The sequence below is a fragment of the Schistocerca serialis genome, chromosome 3 (assembly GCF_023864345.2).
Source record: "Schistocerca serialis cubense isolate TAMUIC-IGC-003099 chromosome 3, iqSchSeri2.2, whole genome shotgun sequence".
In the NCBI taxonomy this organism is placed as follows: Eukaryota; Metazoa; Arthropoda; class Insecta; order Orthoptera; family Acrididae; genus Schistocerca; species Schistocerca serialis.
Window position 1 is genome coordinate 202,769,324 of NC_064640.1, and position 20,377 is coordinate 202,789,700.

The 20,377-nt window shown below is 42.0% G+C and overlaps 1 protein-coding gene across 3 annotated transcripts in view; it reads left to right on the top strand.

Annotated features, from left to right (window-relative positions):
- Window positions 1-20,377, top strand: part of LOC126469917 (ras-related protein Rab-3) — an 853,612-nt gene that overhangs the window by 174,068 nt on the left and 659,167 nt on the right. The window contains exon 2 of one of the 3 annotated variants that reach the window (XM_050097304.1): window positions 1,800-1,844. The exons of the other annotated variants lie outside the window; for them this stretch is intronic. Within the exon in view, the coding sequence (XP_049953261.1) occupies window positions 1,800-1,844 (45 nt within the window). The remainder of the gene's footprint in view (window positions 1-1,799; window positions 1,845-20,377) is intronic. 3 annotated transcript variants of the gene reach the window in all.

The following is a 20,377-nucleotide window of genomic DNA, read 5'->3' on the forward strand; positions in this document are numbered from 1 at the left end:
CTACGGATTATAGGATTATATCCTCTCTACTTCGGCCATCATCCCTTATTTTGCTGCCCAAATAGAAGAACTTATCTATTAATTTAAGTGTCTCATTTCCTAATCTAAATCCCTCAGCATCGCCGGACTGAATTTCGCTACATTCCAACATCCTCATTTCGCTTTTCTTAATGTTCACCATATATTTCACTTCCAAGACACCGTCCACTCTATTCAGCTGCACTTCCAGGTCCTTTGTAATTCTGTCAGAAGCATCAAAGTCATCGACAGAAGAAAGTGTTTATTTATTCCCTCTGAACTTTAATTCCCTTCCCAGATTTCGCCTGGTTTCCTTCACAGCTTGCTCAATGTATAGACACAATAAGATCGGGGATAGGTTACAACCCTGTCTCAATCCCGTCTCAACCACTGTTTACATCTGCCGTCTGGCTTCCGTACAAGTTGGAAATTACCTTTCGCTACACGAATTCTACCCAACTCCATCAGAAATTTAAAGAACATATTCCAGTCAACATTGTCAAATGCTTTCCCCAAATCTACAAATGGTGTAAACGTAGGTTTGTCTTTTCTTAAGGTCAGTGTTGTCTCGTGTGTTCCAACGTTGCTCCAGAATCCAAGCTGATATTCGACTTCTACCAGTTTTTCCGTTCTTGAAGGGGGGGGGGGGGGGGCTACACAACATTTAACTGCTATGACTCATGTGACCAGTCCTACAGTGTTATAAAGCGGCCAGTCTCCTCTTTTAAAGGGGTGTATAGTATAATGTTCGGTGAGCTTCTGTGGGTTTGCGTATTGATGAGAAAATGAATTTTTGTCGCATATGTCCACAATTACGCCAGTTCAGTCAAAATTGTGCTCGTGATAGTCCGTGCCTATACTGTAGAATACCGATGCCAGCAGTACGTGTGTGTCATGACGCCATCTTCAATGCAGTAGTCATTTTTGGAGCCAGTGTATGGGTGCATCTGTTGCGATACTGTTTGGTAAGTGCAACCAAGTCTGCTCCTAATGTTCTCAGGACTACACCGGCTGAAGCGTTGTTTGTCGTTTCTGGAGTACGCCCACTCGATGTAATTAGAAGATAATAGCTGCTTCGTAGGGGCTGCGCGGTGGAGACGTAAACAGCGACTTCGAAACGATAGTTTCTAGAATGGTAGTCTAAGACTCGGGAAGGCAAATAAATGCCGGTCGGAGTGGCCGAGCGGTTCTAGGCGCTTCAGTCTGGAACCGTGTGACCGCTACGGTCTCAGGTTCGAATCCTGCCTCGGGTATGGATGTGTGTGATGTCCTTAGGTTAGTTAGGTTTAAGTAGTTCTAAGTTCTAGGGGACTGATGACCTCAGATGTTAAGTCCCATAGTGCTCAGAGCCATCTGAATTTGGCAAATAAATGGCAGCGTGAGTGGGGCGAACTTAAAAATTTATTTATTTATTTCATTAACAGTATAGAGTAACCCACCGCCTGGAAATGTAAGATGGATCGGATGCATCGGAATCCAATAGCAAACACTTCTCATTTTATAATATAAAGAACATAATACATAAAAATTTCTCTAAGCTTAGAGCGAATTGAGTGGTTAACAGTTGTTAAAATGGTTCTATATAACTTGTTTCTGCCTAGTTGATGAGAATATAATTTATACTAAGCAAATGTCAAAGAAAAATAAAAAGATAAATGTAATAAAATAAGTGTGGTGAAAATAATTTACAGTATGTAGAGGGAAGTGATATACTGTATCTGGATGTGTAATACAGCCTTGTAGCATGTTGGTTTGTAATGGCCTATTTCTATCTATTTCAGGTGAGAAGGTCTGGGTACAACCTCAAGCTATTCTCATCTGAAATGGTTTGTGCTAATGTATGTTTACTGTGTTTGCGTGTATTGGCATATTCCTGGGAGTGTTGCAAATCAGAACACTACATTCTATCCAGCAGCTGTTTGTTTGTCCTATTGTTGGTAGTTGCGGTATATTCTACGTGATACTTTAGATACATACGCCTGGTATTAAACAGATTAAATACTGACTGAATATTTGATGCATGGAAAACATGAATTTTAGCTTTACGTGAGAAATACACTCATGTTTGTAAATTTGTTAATAGAAATAGAATGTAGTTCGTTGCTACCTGAATGTATTATTCCTTAAATAAATTAATACATTACATTTTTAGTCTTATACGTACTTTATTAGAAAATATATTTGATGTAGAAAATTAATTCACTGTAGCTTTAAATAGAGAAGAGGATATACTTCTATCTACACATAATAAAACAAACAATACATTACTTCTTGTGTGCAGTATACTTTGAACGCTATGCAACATGTCATTGGGGAGTAGGAGACTCAGAATAGAATTCTTCGAGCCTTCTCCTCCCAAGCGACGTTACGTTATTACTAGAGTCTTAGTATGTGGTGTCGGTGTTTGTTTGTTTTATGATTTTTACTGCCTGTTGTATTGTTTGTGACTGTGTTGTGGCATGCAGTGTCATGCGTTGTTGGCTTGGGTCCCTTACGTGTTGATCCCTTCTGAGTCATGTTCACTTAGTGTGTTGGTTCCTTCCTCGGTTTCGGAATCTTGTGTCCTCCCTTGTGGTTTGTGTCCTCCCATGTGGTTTGTTGTGTTGTTTCTGATTGTCTACGCCTTCTTCCATAATGGTTTTGGCGCTTGTATTCTTCATGCAGTGTGTTCGATACAATATCGGCTACGCTATTTATTGTGTTCCAGTCATCGGAATTACGTATTATTCTGGCGGTGTCACTGTCGTTCTGTATAGGTCTCACTTGTGCAAGCGTGTTGCATAGAAGTGTGACATGTTCTGGTGTCCCAGTTTCTCCGCAAACGCATATTTAATCGTTAGTCCCACACGGTTTAAATGTATCGGATATGGCCCGTGGCCTGTCAGGAAATGGACAGTCCCCCGGCTGGGGTCGACATGTTTCAGTTGTAATCTTTCGCACACGTCAGGAAAGAAAGAGTATACTCGACTTCCCTTGTCGGATGCGTCCCACTCTCCCTGCAATGTTTGATTTTGCCATTGTTTCATTTGTGTTTTGTTCATAATGTTGGTTCCTGTAATTTCGGTGACGTTATCAAGCCTGTCCCTCTTAAGCCAGAAAAGGGCAGCTCTATACCATATTGTTATGTCTATGTTCAAATGTGTGTGAATTCCTAAGGAACCAAACTGCTTAGGTTATCGGTTCCTAGACTTACACACTGCTTAATATAATTTAAACTAACGTATGCTAGAAACAACACAAACAACCATGCCCGAGGGAGGGGCTCGAACCTCCGGCGGGAGGGTTATGTCTATAGGACAGGTCCCCATCACAACGCAAAGTGCCTCTAGTGATGTGGGTTTGAAGGCTGCGCTCATTCTCAGGATTACACTACATTGACTTTGTCTTCAATTGTCTTGTTAATCTGTATGTTCAGTCTGTGAGCCCACGCACTTGCGGCGAAGCATGCGATGGCATCAAATATCACAATGTGGTAGGTCCTTATGCTCTTAATAGGTAATTTATACTGAGTTGTGTTGAGTGTTGCTAGTTTGTGCATAATTTTTGAGGCTTTGTCAATTGTCAGTTTGATGTGATAGTTGAAAATCTGTTTTTCGTCAAGATACAGTCCTAGATAACGTGTGGCTTGCTTCCTATGTATGCTTGTATTATCTAATTTTAGAATTGGATTCCTCTGTAGTGTCCTTCTGAGCAGTAAATATACAGTTTTGTTGGGAGCGATTTTTAATTTATTTTCTTTGCACTAAATATTAATTTTCTGAAGCAGTTGCGTGCATTTTGCCTCTAGTGCTGTTCTAGAGTTGGCTGACACCACTACGAGCAGGTCATCTGCGTACGCCACCAAGCCTCTTACCCTATAGTCACCGCGCAGCGTGTTCAGCAAGGGCTCGATAACGATATCCCAGAACATTGGTCCGCATATCGAGCCCTGTGGACATCCTTTCGTTATTCTCTTGACAACCTTGCGTGTACCAGCCCTCCACTCCGCCACTCCGCCTCTGCAGAAGTCGAGGAGGCTATTGTAGAGGGAAGCTGATAGCCTCACTTCCCTTAACCTGGTGAAGAGGGATGGCCACCACAAGTTGTCAAAAGCCCCAGCTATGTCGATTAGTATGGCCGCCACGTATTTGTCACTGATGCTTGATGGGGAACCCGAGGAGGCTTCTGTGCAATTGTAAGCGGTCACACAGGGGCCTTTCCTGTACCTTGGCGAGAGTGTCTAATAGGCAAATCGGTCGGTACGTCTTGAGGTCTGTTAGTTCTTTGTCTTGTGATTTTCTGATTATTACTTCATTAGTAGTGTTCCAGAGGTTTGGAATCCTGCCAGTTACTAGTGCCTCGTTGAACATGTTAGTAAGAAAAGGTGTGATTTGTGTTACTGTTCGTTTCAATGTTTCTGAAAGTATTTTGTCTGGGCCGGGTGCTTTTCGGTTTTTAATCCTGCTGATTCCCGTCGCAACTTCTTCTTGTGAGAATGGTATGGTTACACTGTCATTGATGTATGATTGCCTCATACTTTCTCTTAGGTCAGCGTGATGTCGCTCGTCTTGTGCGGGGTCGTCATCTGGGAGGAGCCTGTTCAGAAGATATTCTGCTGTGCTTCTCCATCCTCTGGTCATTGTGCCGTCAGCTTGTTTTAGTGTTGACAGAACTATCGGTGTCTTAACTCGTTCTGTTTCTATTTTGAAAGGTTGTCCCCAGATGTCGTTCTGTAGCTGGGTTTGGATGAAATTGGTCTAGTAGTCTTGCGTTGTTGTCTTTAGTTGTTTTTGGTGTTCTCGTTTAGCGTCACGATACAGATCAAGTCTTATCTGTCTTTCAGGAGCTGTCTTTGCTTGTTGGTAGTACTTTCTTTTGTCCCGTAAATCCTTCCTTAATCTCGCCAGTTCCGTCGACCACGGTTGTTTCTGTCCCCACCCAGCTTTTGCCCGTGGTAGCTGCTTCCTGTGCTCTTTGTAGGACCTCTGTCAGTACATGCGTTTTGTAATCTATACTGCCTTGAACAGTGTTTGTAACCTCCCCCTCACTTATCGACCTTAATGATAGTGAAAAATGAAACCGCGTGTACCTAATGGGAATTTTGGAAAAGCAATCGTCACCGAAGTTAACCTGTCGGTAAAGAGGGAGGAAAGGGTTACATCTAAATGAAAGGAAAAATGCAAGTGAAACTGGTGGAAATTAATTTTGAAATAGGGATAAAGTTAATAAAGAAAGTAAATGTGCGGCCGTTACGTTAACAATCAACTAGCGGTAATTAGATATTTGAGATTTGGGGGAAATTACGGCCGCCAGTCCTATGGACAATTACTATAATAACTGAAAAAGAAAGGTTATTACACATATAATTAGCACTAGAAGCGTGGCAACTGAAGGTTGACACGTGTAGCGTGAAAACTGAAAGTTTGTCAGAAGTAATAAATTTCGCTACATTTAATTTAGCAAAAGAATTAATGAAACCGGAAAATCGAGAGTTAATTTAGTGACTGAAGTTAATAGTGAGCTTTCTTTCTGAAGCACATCGAAATACAGTTAGTCTTGGACTACCTCAACAATCATTTCTAAAGCTACTTGAATCTACGCAATTTAGAAAGAAGAGATTTAACTTTGAACTTGAATTAAACGATTCTGAACAATTAACAATAGTAAAATTTAGTACGTACCAAGCTGAGCTGCAGTCACAGGTAAGCTAAAATACGGTAACAAAACTCGCACTCTTAATTTGTGCTTGTGTAATCTAACTATTGTAGCCAGCTGAACTTTGAAATTAAAGCAGTGAAATCGAATGATGCTGGCGTTTGAATTTCAACGACCCTCGGGCTCATTTCGGAAAAGGAAGGGACCCTGCTTGGCAATGCAATTGGGACAATGAGCAACAAAGGTTCATGCTAAGTTGCTGTAATTTTGCGAGGCAAATGGAACAATTTGAAAAGCTGAGGTCTGCCATACAGTTCTGAAACTTTACGTGCTTTTAGTCTTCCTTGTTGGTTGATTGAAGGTTTGAAGCCGTCGATCGAGGAGGTGGCGACAGTCACTCATTGTCGGCCGTCGCTGTTGCAGAAGCTGGATGTTGGCGCGCCTTCTTCTCGACACGGTCACCAGGCGAAACGGGCTCTTGATGTGCGCCAGCTAATACTTCCCGTCCGCGACACCATGTCAGAAACTATCATCGCGAGTCGAGCGCAATTACATGCTGCCAAACCCCGAAAGCGCGGCAACTCGCGGGAGCGTCACACAACACCTGCTCCACTCGCTACTCCCGCCAGACTCTCTCTGCCCTGCCCGCGCTCCACGCGGCAGAGTTCACACTACCAAAGATCCTACACACTTTGATTCTTCTCACGACCTATCGATGTAATCGTTCGATAGCAGTTTTCCCTAGGCAAGACCCAGCGTAAAAATACAAATAATATTTACGAAACAAAACAATTATACATCGACATAAATGCATAAATATATATATATATATATATATATATATATATATATATATACAAATAGTAAAACAATTACAATGTAAAAAGGCACAGAAACGTCATATATTCAGGTAACAAAATAAGGAAAAAAACTTACAGTACAATAGATGGAAATAGGAGGATATGCATTTCCGGCGTTACACGTGCCCCACATTGTCTGAGGATGTTCGTGTAACCTAATCAGACTCAGAAAATGTCCCAAAAAAGAAACAGCGGAAATGCATATGCTCAAAACATCATCAAAATTTAGCATTCGTCTAATTAAGCATAAATCAATTTTTAGACCATAAAATTTGAGTGGAGACAGTCCTAATCTTATTCCACTCTGTCATCTTGCACAAAATAAAAAAGGTTGACAACATATTAAAATTCATAGAAAGCATAGAAAATGGTTTAGCTACTTCAAAATCATTAAAATTCGCAACACTATCAAGAAATGGAATACTATTTACAAAATTAATCAGAGTACATGGTCATAAAAACAGGTAGATCAAAATACGCAAATTAATAATTAATTACATAGAATACACATTTTTACGTAACCCTTTTATAATTAATATTCTCGTCATAGGAGTCCATTAAACGCTAAACAAGAAAATAACACACATCAGATCGAAAAAAAAACATAAATATTGTGGCAGAATTCTTTCACATCAGCTGTCAGGGAAGAAAAGCTATTCCGCCTTTCGTACTCGCAAGTACAAAGAATGCCAACAGCGGCACAAGAGCCGACAACGGCACAAGAGCCGACAACGACTCCGCCTCGCCAGTATTGTTGCGCCCGCCTGTGCGGCACGCTTGATCTCACTCGTCCTGTGTAACGGCATTTCCAGAACGTCCGCTTCACTGAATTCTTTGGGAGAAACTTACTCCCGAGTAATCTCAAGGAGTCCCTTAATACTATCACAGTGGATAACTCAACACTGTCCATCATCACACGCATGTACTAGCCTGAAACTTAAAACAGCGTCTAAGTACATCGGCAATGACTAGTAAGACACATATTCATGAAATCTTGCAGCTAGTTACAAAATCATATTTACATTGCTTAATCTGCTGTGACTCAGCTGAAAACTTAAACTAGCAGCTTGGATTTTTCGATTGATTAATAATCACTCTCTCTTAAATCATTTAGTAAAATTTAATTACTTGTTAATTACAACTTCTTTAACAAACTTAAATTTAGAGATTTCATTGTCTATCTCGCTCGATTTCTCATGAGCTTTTACAAGTACTGAATCTCCGATTGCAACCTTAGCATAACGCGCTTTAGCGTCATGACGACGTATGCGTGCATTGGCTCTTAGCTTCATTACTTCTCGCAAACGATCTTTTTTCACACCAATACTAATGTCAATCCGTGGAGGGAATTTGATTACCTCTTCCAATTCACTTTCTACACTTTTGTCAATGCCGAAATTCCTCATGTTACGGCAGTTCAAACTCATTCCTATGTCAATGTCATCCGGCCAGTTAACAATGTGTATAGGCTGGTATTGCCTATGCACACCGTCTCCTGCCTCGTCAAAGCTAACTACTATTGTTTTATCTAGTGACATACATGTCAAAGTTTTGCTTTCGCAGTTAATCACTGCACGGTACTTTAATAGCCAATCTAACCCGATAATTACTTCCGTAGTTAAGTCTGGCACGACGACAAACTCTTGTTCAAATCGTGCCCCACATATCTCGAAGTTGACAAAAATCTGTTTTGTGACCGGTTTACTGGCCTTCCCAGTAGCACCGATAATTTTCACTCCTGTTACTGGCATAACTACGATGCCGGGTCTGTCTTTCAGTAACTCAAATATTTTCCCAGATACAGCACTCAATTCTGTACCGGTGTCAATCAACACGTTTAGTTGTAGGTCGTGCATATTAACAGACACTACTATCTGTCTACACTTGTCCTCGACTGTTTCTTTATTTTCCCACAGTAAATCCTCGTCTATATCCAGGTCATTCCAGAAAAAAACCATCCGGCTTTGATCCTAAATCCGGTTTATCTGGCGGCTTTTTCAGCCTCTGTTCACATACAGTTTTAATTTCAACACGTTTGTCCTGAGGCTTAGTCTGTAGCTTCGCCTCCAATACCGAAACCTTATCCTGTAACTCGTCAACTAGTGAGTGTTGCTTTGCTATCGATTCACTAATTGTCACCTTCGTTGATTCCTCTTTGGTCAGACCGATCTCATCTGCCAATCTACCTGGAGGAATGTGCCCAGTAGTATCTGCAATTACTTCCTCTGGATCTGCGCAACACACACTGCTATCGTCTGACTGTATAATGTCAGCTCTAACCTCATACACGCTGTAATCTATGTGCTTTTCTACCAATCGTGTCCGGCTATCACTAAAATTTTCGTAATCTTTCTCCTTAATACTCTCGCAACGTTTAAACTGGAGGTTTGCGTCGGATGGGTCGGCTACTTCTGTCACTATAACTTTCGGTAAAGTCTGCCGGTTAGGGCCAGAACTTCCCGTTACTACTTCAACATCTAACTCCTGCGGGACGAAACACGACGAATCTTGCTCGTGCTCCCCATTAACATCAACTATTTCTGGTAAAGTCTGCCGGTTAGGGCCAGAACTTTCCATCACTTCACAAATACTATCTTCCTGTGGGACGAGACGCGGCAAATTCTGCCCGCGCTCTCCATAAATGCTTCTCCCGTACAGGCCCCTATAATCTCTTAGTTCGTCGTATAAGCGACCGAACTGCCTTAACCAGACCTCATCCCTCTCTGCATCCCCTCTCTCAATGACGGACGTGTTATCCGACATCTGATCTTCTCTCAACAATTGCGAATCATTCTTAAAGTCAATTTCCAGTTCCGCTGTGGGTATTACAGCTGCCCCTTTATAATCGATTTCCGGCACACTACTTAAATTGTTCTCACTGACAGTGAATGTATTTTCTACTGCCGTGTATACAGTTGATCTACTACTTGTGGGCGCACTCCTTTCTCCTAACACTGGCACACTCTCCCGCCGTTGATTATTCCACACGGAATTTTCATAACGACGACACCTGGGTTTTCTCCTGTTATTGGGCCGCCAAAATTTCTCCACGCCTGGTCGGCCCCTCACCGGCGCGGCTAATGGTTTCCCTGTCTCGTCCCAGCAGATACGCTCTCCGGATGCTGCTGAGGCGGCTGATCACACCCTCTGGCGTTATTACTATTCTGTGAAGCCCGTATCACGTTAGTATGATACTGGTTTCCGTCATTCCTGTTATTATTTGCATTGTACCGATTGTTATTACGGTCCGAACCATTATTGTTATTGCTGCCATGGTTGCGGTATGCATTATTCCTGTGGTTATCGTTGTTGTGGTTGCTGTGGTACCCGTTGTTGTTACCACGGCCTCTGCCACTGTCGCGATTATTGCGCCAATTGTCCTCGTCCTCCACTCTTTCCAGGAAATCATTGATTGTCCTGTAATTGCTTCCTACGTATCGTTTTGTATCATCTGGAAGCTTCTTGTAGAGTTCCCAGACTATTTCGGATTCCGAGCGGCGGTCACGCAAATATTCCAACTTGCGGATCCAGCCCTCACAAAACTCCTTCATCGAAACGCGCGAATTCGCATCGAAAGGCCTCGATACGACAAATTCGCGCCAGACACCTTGCTGTTTCTGCTCTGACCAGTATTCAGCCAGAAACAAATTTCTAAACTCGTCAAAAGTCAGGTTCGTAATGTTGAGGTTTAAGCCCCAACGCTCGGCATCACCAGCCAACACATCAATAACCGCATTAATTTTGCTCTCATTAGTCCATGATCTGGGTAAAACTCTTTCACAATTTTTAATGAAATCCGTCGGGTGTATACCGCCTTTTTTCAAGGGGTCGAACCGCTCCTCTTTCGTCAACAACTCCGTACTATGTGCACAGATTGGCACATAGCTCTGTTTTTCGTCAAGTTTCCTTTCTAATTCCGACACCCTCGTAATCACTTGGCAAGTGGTTGTCGCAAGCGTTTCCACTTCCCTCTTTTTCTCTTCGCAGGTATTAGCCTGCTTCGTCACTTTGGTATCTACTTCGGATACTAAAGCCTTTAAAGTTTCCACCTTCTGTTGATCCTCTTTCCTCACTAATTGAATTTGTTCCGTCACCTTATTCTCGATGATCGGAGCAACTGCGTCTCCTACACTTTTCTCGATTCTGCTAATTTCGGAATCAAAACGAGTATTTATGCTTGCAATTTCCGCCTGAACGCCTATCATTTCCTGTTTAAGATTACCGATTTCGGTATTAATCACGACAATATCGTCTTTGATTTTATCAACTTTTGTGTTAACAACTTCAACATTGTTGTTAACAACATTAATAGATTTGTTCTGATTGTCTAGCATTCGTTCAATTTTTTCAGACTGAGCTACTCGCTTGGCAGCCTGAGCTTCTTGCTTGGCAGCCTGAGTTTCTTGCTTGGCAGCCTGAGCTTCTTGCTTGACAGCCTGAGCTTCTTGCTTGGCAGCCTGAGCTTCTTGCTTGGCAGCCTGATCATCTTGCTTGGCAGCCTGAGCTTCTTGCTTGGCAGACAGAGCTTTAATTTCTGCCGATTGACTCCTGATTGCGTTAATCAAAACATTCAATAAATCAGTTAAATTCCCGGAAACTACCGGTTTTACTCCCGCAGCGGCTTCCTCTTTAATTGCCCCCCGTATTCGTCATCAAGGGATTCAGATTTGATTTTCACTTCCGATTCCGAAACAATTTCTAAAGTTTGGAATTCCATTTCCACTCTTTGTTGCGTTTCGGCGGTCGCGTCTTTCATGCTAGCCGCCTGCCCCTGAACAATGGGTACCGCGGTGCGCGTTTCCCACTGTTCGACCGATTGTTCTGCATCCAAGTCTACCAAATTTTGGTAATTGTTGCCTTCACTCATTTTAATAATTTCCAATATAAATAACAAATATCAAATCTAATTAGGATTCCTCACACTAATATTCTCGCCGACATATCGACCACTTCGTAACCAGTACTTTGTTACGAGATTTGCACAATGCAAAATTCGTGTCCAGAATAACCTCAAATCCGAAGATTGCAGGTTCGAGTCCTGTCACGGTCGCCACGTGTAACCTCCCCCTCACTTATCGACCTTAATGACAGTGAAAAATGAAACCGCGTGTACCTAATGGGAATTTTGGAAAAGCAATCGTCACCGAAGTTAACCTGTCGGTAAAGAGGGAGGAAAGGGTTACATCTAAATGAAAGGACAAATGCAAGTGAAACTGGTGGAAATTAATTTTGAAATAGGGATAAAGTTAATAAAGAAAGTAAATGTGCGGCCGTTACGTTAACAATCAACTAGCGGTAATTAGATATTTGAGATTTGGGGGAAATTACGGCCGCCAGTCCTATGGACAATTACTATAATAACTGAAAAAGAAAGGTTATTACACATATAATTAGCACTAGAAGCGTGGCAACTGAAGGTTGACACGTGTAGCGTGAAAACTGAAAGTTTGTCAGAAGTAATAAATTTCGCTACATTTAATTTAGCAAAAGAATTAATGAAACCGGAAAATCGAGAGTTAATTTAGTGACTGAAGTTAATAGTGAGCTTTCTTTCTGAAGCACATCGAAATACAGTTAGTCTTGGACTACCTCAACAATCATTTCTAAAGCTACTTGAATCTACGCAATTTAGAAAGAAGAGATTTAACTTTGAACTTGAATTAAACGATTCTGAACAATTAACAATAGTAAAATTTAGTACGTACCAAGCTGAGCTGCAGTCACAGGTAAGCTAAAATACGGTAACAAAACTCGCACTCTTAATTTGTGCTTGTGTAATCTAACTATTGTAGCCAGCTGAACTTTGAAATTAAAGCAGTGAAATCGAATGATGCTGGCGTTTGAATTTCAACGACCCTCGGGCTCATTTCGGAAAAGGAAGGGACCCTGCTTGGCAATGCAATTGGGACAATGAGCAACAAAGGTTCATGCTAAGTTGCTGTAATTTTGCGAGGCAAATGGAACAATTTGAAAAGCTGAGGTCTGCCATACAGTTCTGAAACTTTACGTGCTTTTAGTCTTCCTTGTTGGTTGATTGAAGGTTTGAAGCCGTCGATCGAGGAGGTGGCGACAGTCACTCATTGTCGGCCGTCGCTGTTGCAGAAGCTGGATGTTGGCGCGCCTTCTTCTCGACACGGTCACCAGGCGAAACGGGCTCTTGATGTGCGCCAGCTAATACTTCCCGTCCGCGACACCATGTCAGAAACTATCATCGCGAGTCGAGCGCAATTACATGCTGCCAAACCCCGAAAGCGCGGCAACTCGCGGGAGCGTCACACAACACCTGCTCCACTCGCTACTCCCGCCAGACTCTCTCTGCCCTGCCCGCGCTCCACGCGGCAGAGTTCACACTACCAAAGATCCTACACACTTTGATTCTTCTCACGACCTATCGATGTAATCGTTCGATAGCAGTTTTCCCTAGGCAAGACCCAGCGTAAAAATACAAATAATATTTACGAAACAAACCAATTATACATCGACATAAATGCATAAATATATATATATATATATATATACAAATAGTAAAACAATTACAATGTAAAAAGGCACAGAAACGTCATATATTCAGGTAACAAAATAAGGAAAAAAACTTACAGTACAATAGATGGAAATAGGAGGATATGCATTTCCGGCGTTACATGTTTAGTGACGGCGCCTCAAAAATATCTCGAACTTTTTGCCAGTCGGCTCTTCCTATGAGTAAATGCTGCTGTTCATGGTCCATGTTATGTGTATTGACATATCTGTCTGTGGTTATGACGATTGCGTTGTTGCCGCTGTGTGTGGCTGTATCCAATACTTTCCATGTGTTGACTAGTGAAAGAGATTTTGCGTTCCCTAGAGAAAGGTCTATGTTACTTACATCACCGGCGTCTCCGCGATAGGTCGGTGGCTGACCCTCCCTATTCAGTATGAAGAGGTTGCATTCATTTACAACGTCCTCCGTCGTCAGTTCTATCTGAGTTCCGCAAGTGAGAGTTTGCGTTGATATCGGTCAGAATGAGCAGCCTTTTTCTTTCTGAGTGTCGTGCAATGTCTTTTATTTTGTCTAAGGAAGGTTCTATATCATACGAATACTGAGGGTAAATAGCCGACATGAGCCATACATCCTGTCCGTCTGTTATTTCTGCTGTGGCTATGTGTTCAGAGCAAAACTGGGTGATCTGTGTTACTATGAGGTTTTTAGTAACTACTATTAACACGGCTGTCGCGTTTGGTGTTCCTGCTATTGTGATGTAATGTAAGGGGAGCCCTGAAATCTTCCCGCTTCGCAGAAAAGGTTCCTGAACGCAGGCGATGTCTGCTTTTGTTTCTTCCAAGAGCCTACCTAGTTCGACGTTTACTAGGGTACTAGGGCAGTTTAGTTGTATTACCTTCATAAAAGATATATAGTGAAGGGAAAACACTTGGGTGTGGTTTCTTTAAAATCCAGAAACACATGTCCATGTGCTCTCACGAAGTCGTTGTATACTTTCCCTAGGTTTAGGCCCTCTCCCCTTCGCGTATATGCCTCCCCTAAAAGCTTATGTAGTTCCTTGGGGTTCGTTGGCAACGCTTGGATCATCCTGTCAGTTTGTTATATAGTTGGGAAGCAGATTTTATCCCCGTTTTCATGGTTAGTTCGTATTATATAGCGAAGAGCTGCTTGAAATATATCCTTGTTTCTAGTCTGCTAACTCGTAGGTTAGCTTCTAAGTGTCCGTAATTTACGTGATTAGCGGTATTCAGCTGGGGGCCCTTGGTTGTGTCTGGCTGGTGTTCTTGACTGTTTGTTTGTTGCTCAGATTTCGAGTAATTTTGCAGTGCAGCATGTTTCTCGTGCTTTATGGTTTCTGGTAGTGTGGAGTTTGATGTGTTTTCGCTGAGCATTTCCCCTGATAGTGACTCGTTTTTGATCTCTTCCACGGACTTGTTCGTGAATGGTGACTGTTGTATGTCCGTTTCTGGGGTGGTTGTGTCTGGTGCTGTGCCGGTGCAGGATGTGTCTTCCTGTTCAGCTAACTTACTGTTTTATTTTTCGTAGTGACTGTGTGTGCTACCCCCGTAGACAAAACGAACTGATGTAATATAGGGTCTACGTTTGGTTGTGTCATATTCTACTTGTTGTGCCGTTAGTGTTCATTGTCTTTGTGTTTGCCTCTGGTGTTGGATTTCCTGTGAACTCCGTGACATCTTCATTCTCAGGATGTTGAAGGACGTCGTTATATTTCTCTGAACTGTCTCGTAGTATTTCGTCTTCCAGTTCGTGAACTCGTAAAAGGAGACCAGTCTGGAAGATGGCCCAATCAAACAGGCGATGTTTCAGTTGCCTGCCCACTTCATATTCGTTTGTTCCCTGCATGCACATATCGTCTATATAGTCGGTAATGCTGAAGCACTTAAATTGTATTGTCTCCTAGAAATGAGGTTCTACATTAGTATTAGTATCTGCATTTGGGGGCTGTAATAACTCCATGCGTTGCCGCTAGGCAACGGCTCGCCGCCAGCGTCTCATCCTAGTCGACGGCGATTTGTACCTTTGCCTGTTTGTGTTATTAGTTACGTCTGGACCTGCGTGTGTTAGGGGGATGGGCTTCTGACGGTTATGGTAGCACTACTCATTAATGGATGTTTTCCAGAACATCGTATTTGGTGCGGTCTATTTGTCTTCCGTAGAGCTGTTTATATGGCCCCCCTGCCTTATCGTCTGTTCTAGTTCTGTGTTTGGATGGTATACAGCCTACAAGATTCTCCTGCCTGCATTCTGACTTTTTGTGTCCCAGTTTTGCACATCTCCCGCATACTGGATCCTTGTCGAACGCTTCGATGGGTGACCGAAGCCCCAACAGTTATAACATATTTGTACAGCAACAAAGTCATTGATATACAAAGATTCAAATTGAATAAAAACCCTTTCCTTTTAAAGCAGCAGCAACCGTGCTCTCCGCGATACTTCTAAAATATTGTTTACTGTCCTTTTGCCCTTTTGTCCTGTTTTAAATTTTATTTTTGAAGTGGACTGACAAGGCAGCCAGTCCACAGTGACGGGTAGCCGATAGAAAGGCACGCGTACACACTCACGCCGACGGGAGTCAATTCTGGAACAGGATAACTATTGAATGGTAGCAAGAAAAGTACGTAGCTGCTTTATACTTAACTTTATTATTTGATGACTACAGCATTCTTCTTGAGACATTTATACTATAACTCTCAAAGTAGGTAAGGCTAATGGCGCCTTGCTAGGTCGTAGCCATGGACTTAGCAGAAGGCTATTCTAACTGGCTCTCGGCAAATGAGAGGAAGGCTTCGTCCGTATGGTCGCTAGCAATCTCCTCGTACAACTGGGGCGAGTGCTATATCGTCTCTCGAGACCTGCCTTGTGGTGGCACTAGGTCTGCGATCACACAGTGGCGACACGCGGGTCCGACATGTACTAAATGGACCGCGGCCGATTTAAGCTACCACCTAGCAAGTGTGGTGTCTGGCGGTGACACCACAATTTTAACCTCGCTATCGAACTCGTCTTTAGAATGCGTTCACTCAGGTTTATTTCGTAGAGAACTTAAAGAAGCTGGAACAGTTCATAGCATATTACCTGACGTCAGGAAAAGATTACACTTAATCCATGTCAGCACAAGGTACATCTTATTAGTGACCATGGTAAGTACCCGCAGTATTTGTTTAAAATTAGGAAGCGACAGTCAGAAACGGTTAACTGCGGACAGGCTGACTCAAGAGCAGATAGTATTACTTTGTCCACCGTGCGCAGGCGCTAGGGCGAGTGATTTCCCTCAGAAGATTTGTATAAACTTCTAAGAGGCTCAGAACTGTGTTCAACAGTGGCTACAGCTGCACACAGAGTTCCAAAAAATTAAGCCCCCGTAGCTTCCTTGCTTGGCCTCTGCCCACCGATACCTGTTCCTTTGTATTTAAATGTTACCAGTACATATTTTGGTGTTTTGTACAATGATATGTATGTAGTGTGTAGAATTTAGAATAAAAATTACAACAGCGCCAACCAATATGGACTTACGAAGACTCGAGCAGTGCTGAGATGCGCAGCACCAGAAGACTGTAGACCGGATTAGATATACTTTATCTTCTTATATTACGGTGCACGACAAGGGACTGGTAAGACTCGCAGCCTTTCTGGACACCCACAAAACCTTGAAAGTGTGTAGAATAGAAACAAAACAAGATAGTATATAGGTGGTGTTTAGATTTTTTGTGATGTGTTTATTAAAATTTTGTTTTGTTGCAAATACTTTTGACAGTAATCCGAACAGTAATTCGGTAATATAATGTGATTTGCCTGTTGAACGACGTGTAATAGATATTCACGAAGACTCACGAAGACGGGTGTTAGTGAAATAGCAGAGAAAATATACAATGCCTAAGAACAGCGAAACACCGAAAAGACAATGTTGGATGTTACACATACACGTACACACCATTGTGTACATCCCAGGAGGAATGGTCAATATTCATCGAATGACAGGAACGACCATTTGAAGTAAAAAATCCTAGTAAACATAGCTTTTAGGGCATACACCTTAGAGTCTCTGTGTGTTGGATACTTTTTTCTTCTTTTGGTCCATACTACCACCTCCAAATATATGGAAAGCAAAGAGCTTGCAGAAGAAGTAGTGCTCATAACTCTTAGAGTATGCATTTTAGAGCTCATGTTCTCTGTACGTTTTTGCTTCGAAAGATCTTTCCAGTCATATCTCTGAATGTGGACCATTCTTGCTGGGATCCCTTGTAAAAAACTCAGTCCAGTCAACAAAGGAAAACTTAGGGAAAAATTCGTGTAGTCACGAATTTTTGTACAGTGGCAGGGAGGAGTGTAATGAATAACATACTAAAAATTCTGGGTGATGGGATGTGAACGTGGAGGAGGCGGGGAGGTGGGGGGGTGGAGAGAGTTTAAAGGTCACATTCTTAGGTTTTTTTTTGCATATCTCGAAAACAACTGCTTATAACAAAAATGATTTCCAATACAAAATTAAAGCACTCCGTCTTCAGGCCACAAGTGGCTCATCATCCGACCTCCGTGTCATCCTAAGCTGAGGATGCGGATAGGAGGGACGTGTAGTCAGCACACCGCTCTCCCGGTCGTTATGATGGTTTTCTTTGACCGGAGCCGCTACTATTCGGTCGAGTAACTCCTCAGTTAGCATCAAGAGACTGAGTGCACCCCGGTAAATGGCAACAGCGCATGGATGGTCACTCACCCAAGTGCTGGGCACGCCCGACAGCGCTTAACTTCGGTGATCTGACGAGAACCGGTGTATCCACTGCAACAAGGCCGTTGCCCAGTACAAAATTAGACAATATTACATTTTCTACAAAGAAGATCCCATTGATTTTTTAGCTGCGACCAATAGTTTTAGCGTTGCAGGCGATGAAAAAATCGCAGATTATTAAAAAAGCTTTTTTAAAGTTATAAAAATAATGTAGACTTAAAAAACGTGGGATAAGAACAAATATTAAGTGTTTCTACCGCATCTAAGTGCAGTAGGCCTGTATTAAGGTTTAAATTTTTCTGGGGGTGTACAGGACGGAAAGCCGGGGATGAATGATAGAAGTTTGAGGGAATCACTAGGTCACCGGATTGTGGTCATACACTTCCCTCCTTCGTAAATCCGGAAAATGAAGAGCGAGCAGCTAATTCCCCATTATGTCTACCACACTACGCCACAAAAAGCAGCTGGAGGATGTTTCACAAAGTTATACCGACACTTCCGCAGCTCGCCTTATGATCCACTGGGACACAGTGTGCAGATATGCGCGGGGGTATTCATTTTCCGCTAAGTGTGTTAACACTTGATGGAAAACAGGTATGAGTTACTAATAATACTTGCGCAGGAAACACATTTGGACATAATCTACGCAAATCTGTGCAGACAGTTTTACAGTACTAGAGGAAAACCGTTTCTTAGTCACGCTGTACGGCAGCTGTAGCACTCTTCTGGGAAAGGCAACTTGCCTCACTGTGATTGCTGATCGCTTTTCAGTTTACAGATTATGGTTCAAAATGGCTCTGAGCACTATGCGACTTAACTTCTGAGGTCATCAGTCGCCTAGAACTTAGAACTACTTAAACCTAATTAACCTAAGGACAGCACACACATCCATGCCCGAGGAAGGATTCGAACCTGCGACCGTAGCGGGGGCTCGGTTCCAGACTGTAGCGCCTAGAACCGCACGGCCACTCTGGCCGGCTACAGATTATGCTCCCCAGCATTTCAGACAGACTTTGCGTCCCCAACATATTCCGCCCAGTTCTCTTATATGAGTAGACAAAATAACTTCACTGAGTTCCTGTTTATATAGTGAAGTTATTTTCAGTTTATTAAGTGAGTTCTTGCAGTTGTTAAATGAGCTCTTATGCAAAATATCTCAACAGCCACATCTGTCAACTGTCTACCACATGAATAGCCTGCCTCAGGTGTAACATGCTACCAATATGTAGTCCATAATGTCAGTGTGATTCTCTCCACTAGCAACGGTTGCAATACTTTTCACAGCGTAGGGATATCAACTGTATCACGCCAGCCTCATCCTTACTAACATGTGAAGAGGTACGGAGGCTTAAATTAGCTCATTCTGTAACAGAAGTAAGTCACCTAGGTGTTATGAAACTTCAGATATTTCAACCCAAGTGAAGCAACGCATTACAGCAGATTACTGTTGTAACCATAATCAGTTTTGTTTCATCAATTATATTGGCAACCACATTCCAAAATATTCTGTAGCTGTGTAGTAAGTGACTCCACTCAGTGTATCTCACTCTACAAGCCCCAGCAATTCCTGAGTGGAAGAGATTTATGCAGTCTACCAGTAACTCAATTAACGATCAGAGAAATGCAGTAACCGTGTGATCATTCATTAATTCACCACGAGGTGTCTACTACACGGCTACATTATTCACAATATGCTTTCAACAACAGACAGCACCAATCAAAAACTGATATTAGTCTTGACCACCGTATTTATTAATTTTAAAGTGCCTTACGTGTTTCGGCATTATGCTATTCGCAAAGGCTCTACAAGAAAAATACATGAAAGGATATCAGTGAAAAAATATCATAAAAACTGAAGAAACAAGCATCCAGTTAAAAAACATTGATAAAATACATATATCAAAATATATGATTTTCATAAATGCTGTATAGTTCTGCCATCTGGCGATGCTCTTCATTTAATACCTCGATGTGAACAGAGAGTCAGTTTGCACTGAGACGTCATCAAGTAATGTAGACCAGACACTTTGTATCCACGTTTAACAGATTCAATTTCGTTTTAACTTAGAATGTGTTAAAGATATTTTGGTGAGTTCTATCTCTCTTCATCATTTTTACGATGTACATTTTATGTCTTTCATCAATGTTTGTCCACCGAGTGCTTGCTTCTTCCTTCTTTATAATCTACGTCTTATGTAACTGTACCAACGTTTCTCCACTCATACCCTTTCATGTATTTCTCTAGCAGAGCCTTTGAGAATGGGCTGAGGTCGAAACGCGTAAGGCAGTATAAAATAAATAAATACAACGGTCAAGACTAGCATCAGGTTCTGAGTGCAATAAAAATGGCTAAATTAAGCATTTCTCAGAGGCTGTTTATAGGAGCGTATTTTACAGAAACGTCACTTAACAACAAAGTTGAATATAACGACAAGTGATCATAATGCAGTAATCACTGACACGAAGACTATAACACATCATATACCATTATCAAACAAATATATATTAATCAGGGCAAATTGGTACAGGATTCAAAACTATGTAAGAGATAAACTGGTGGAAAACGTAGATGAAAGTGTAGATCTAATGGCATACAGACTTCAGCAAATATTACAAACTGCCCAACGAAAAATACAT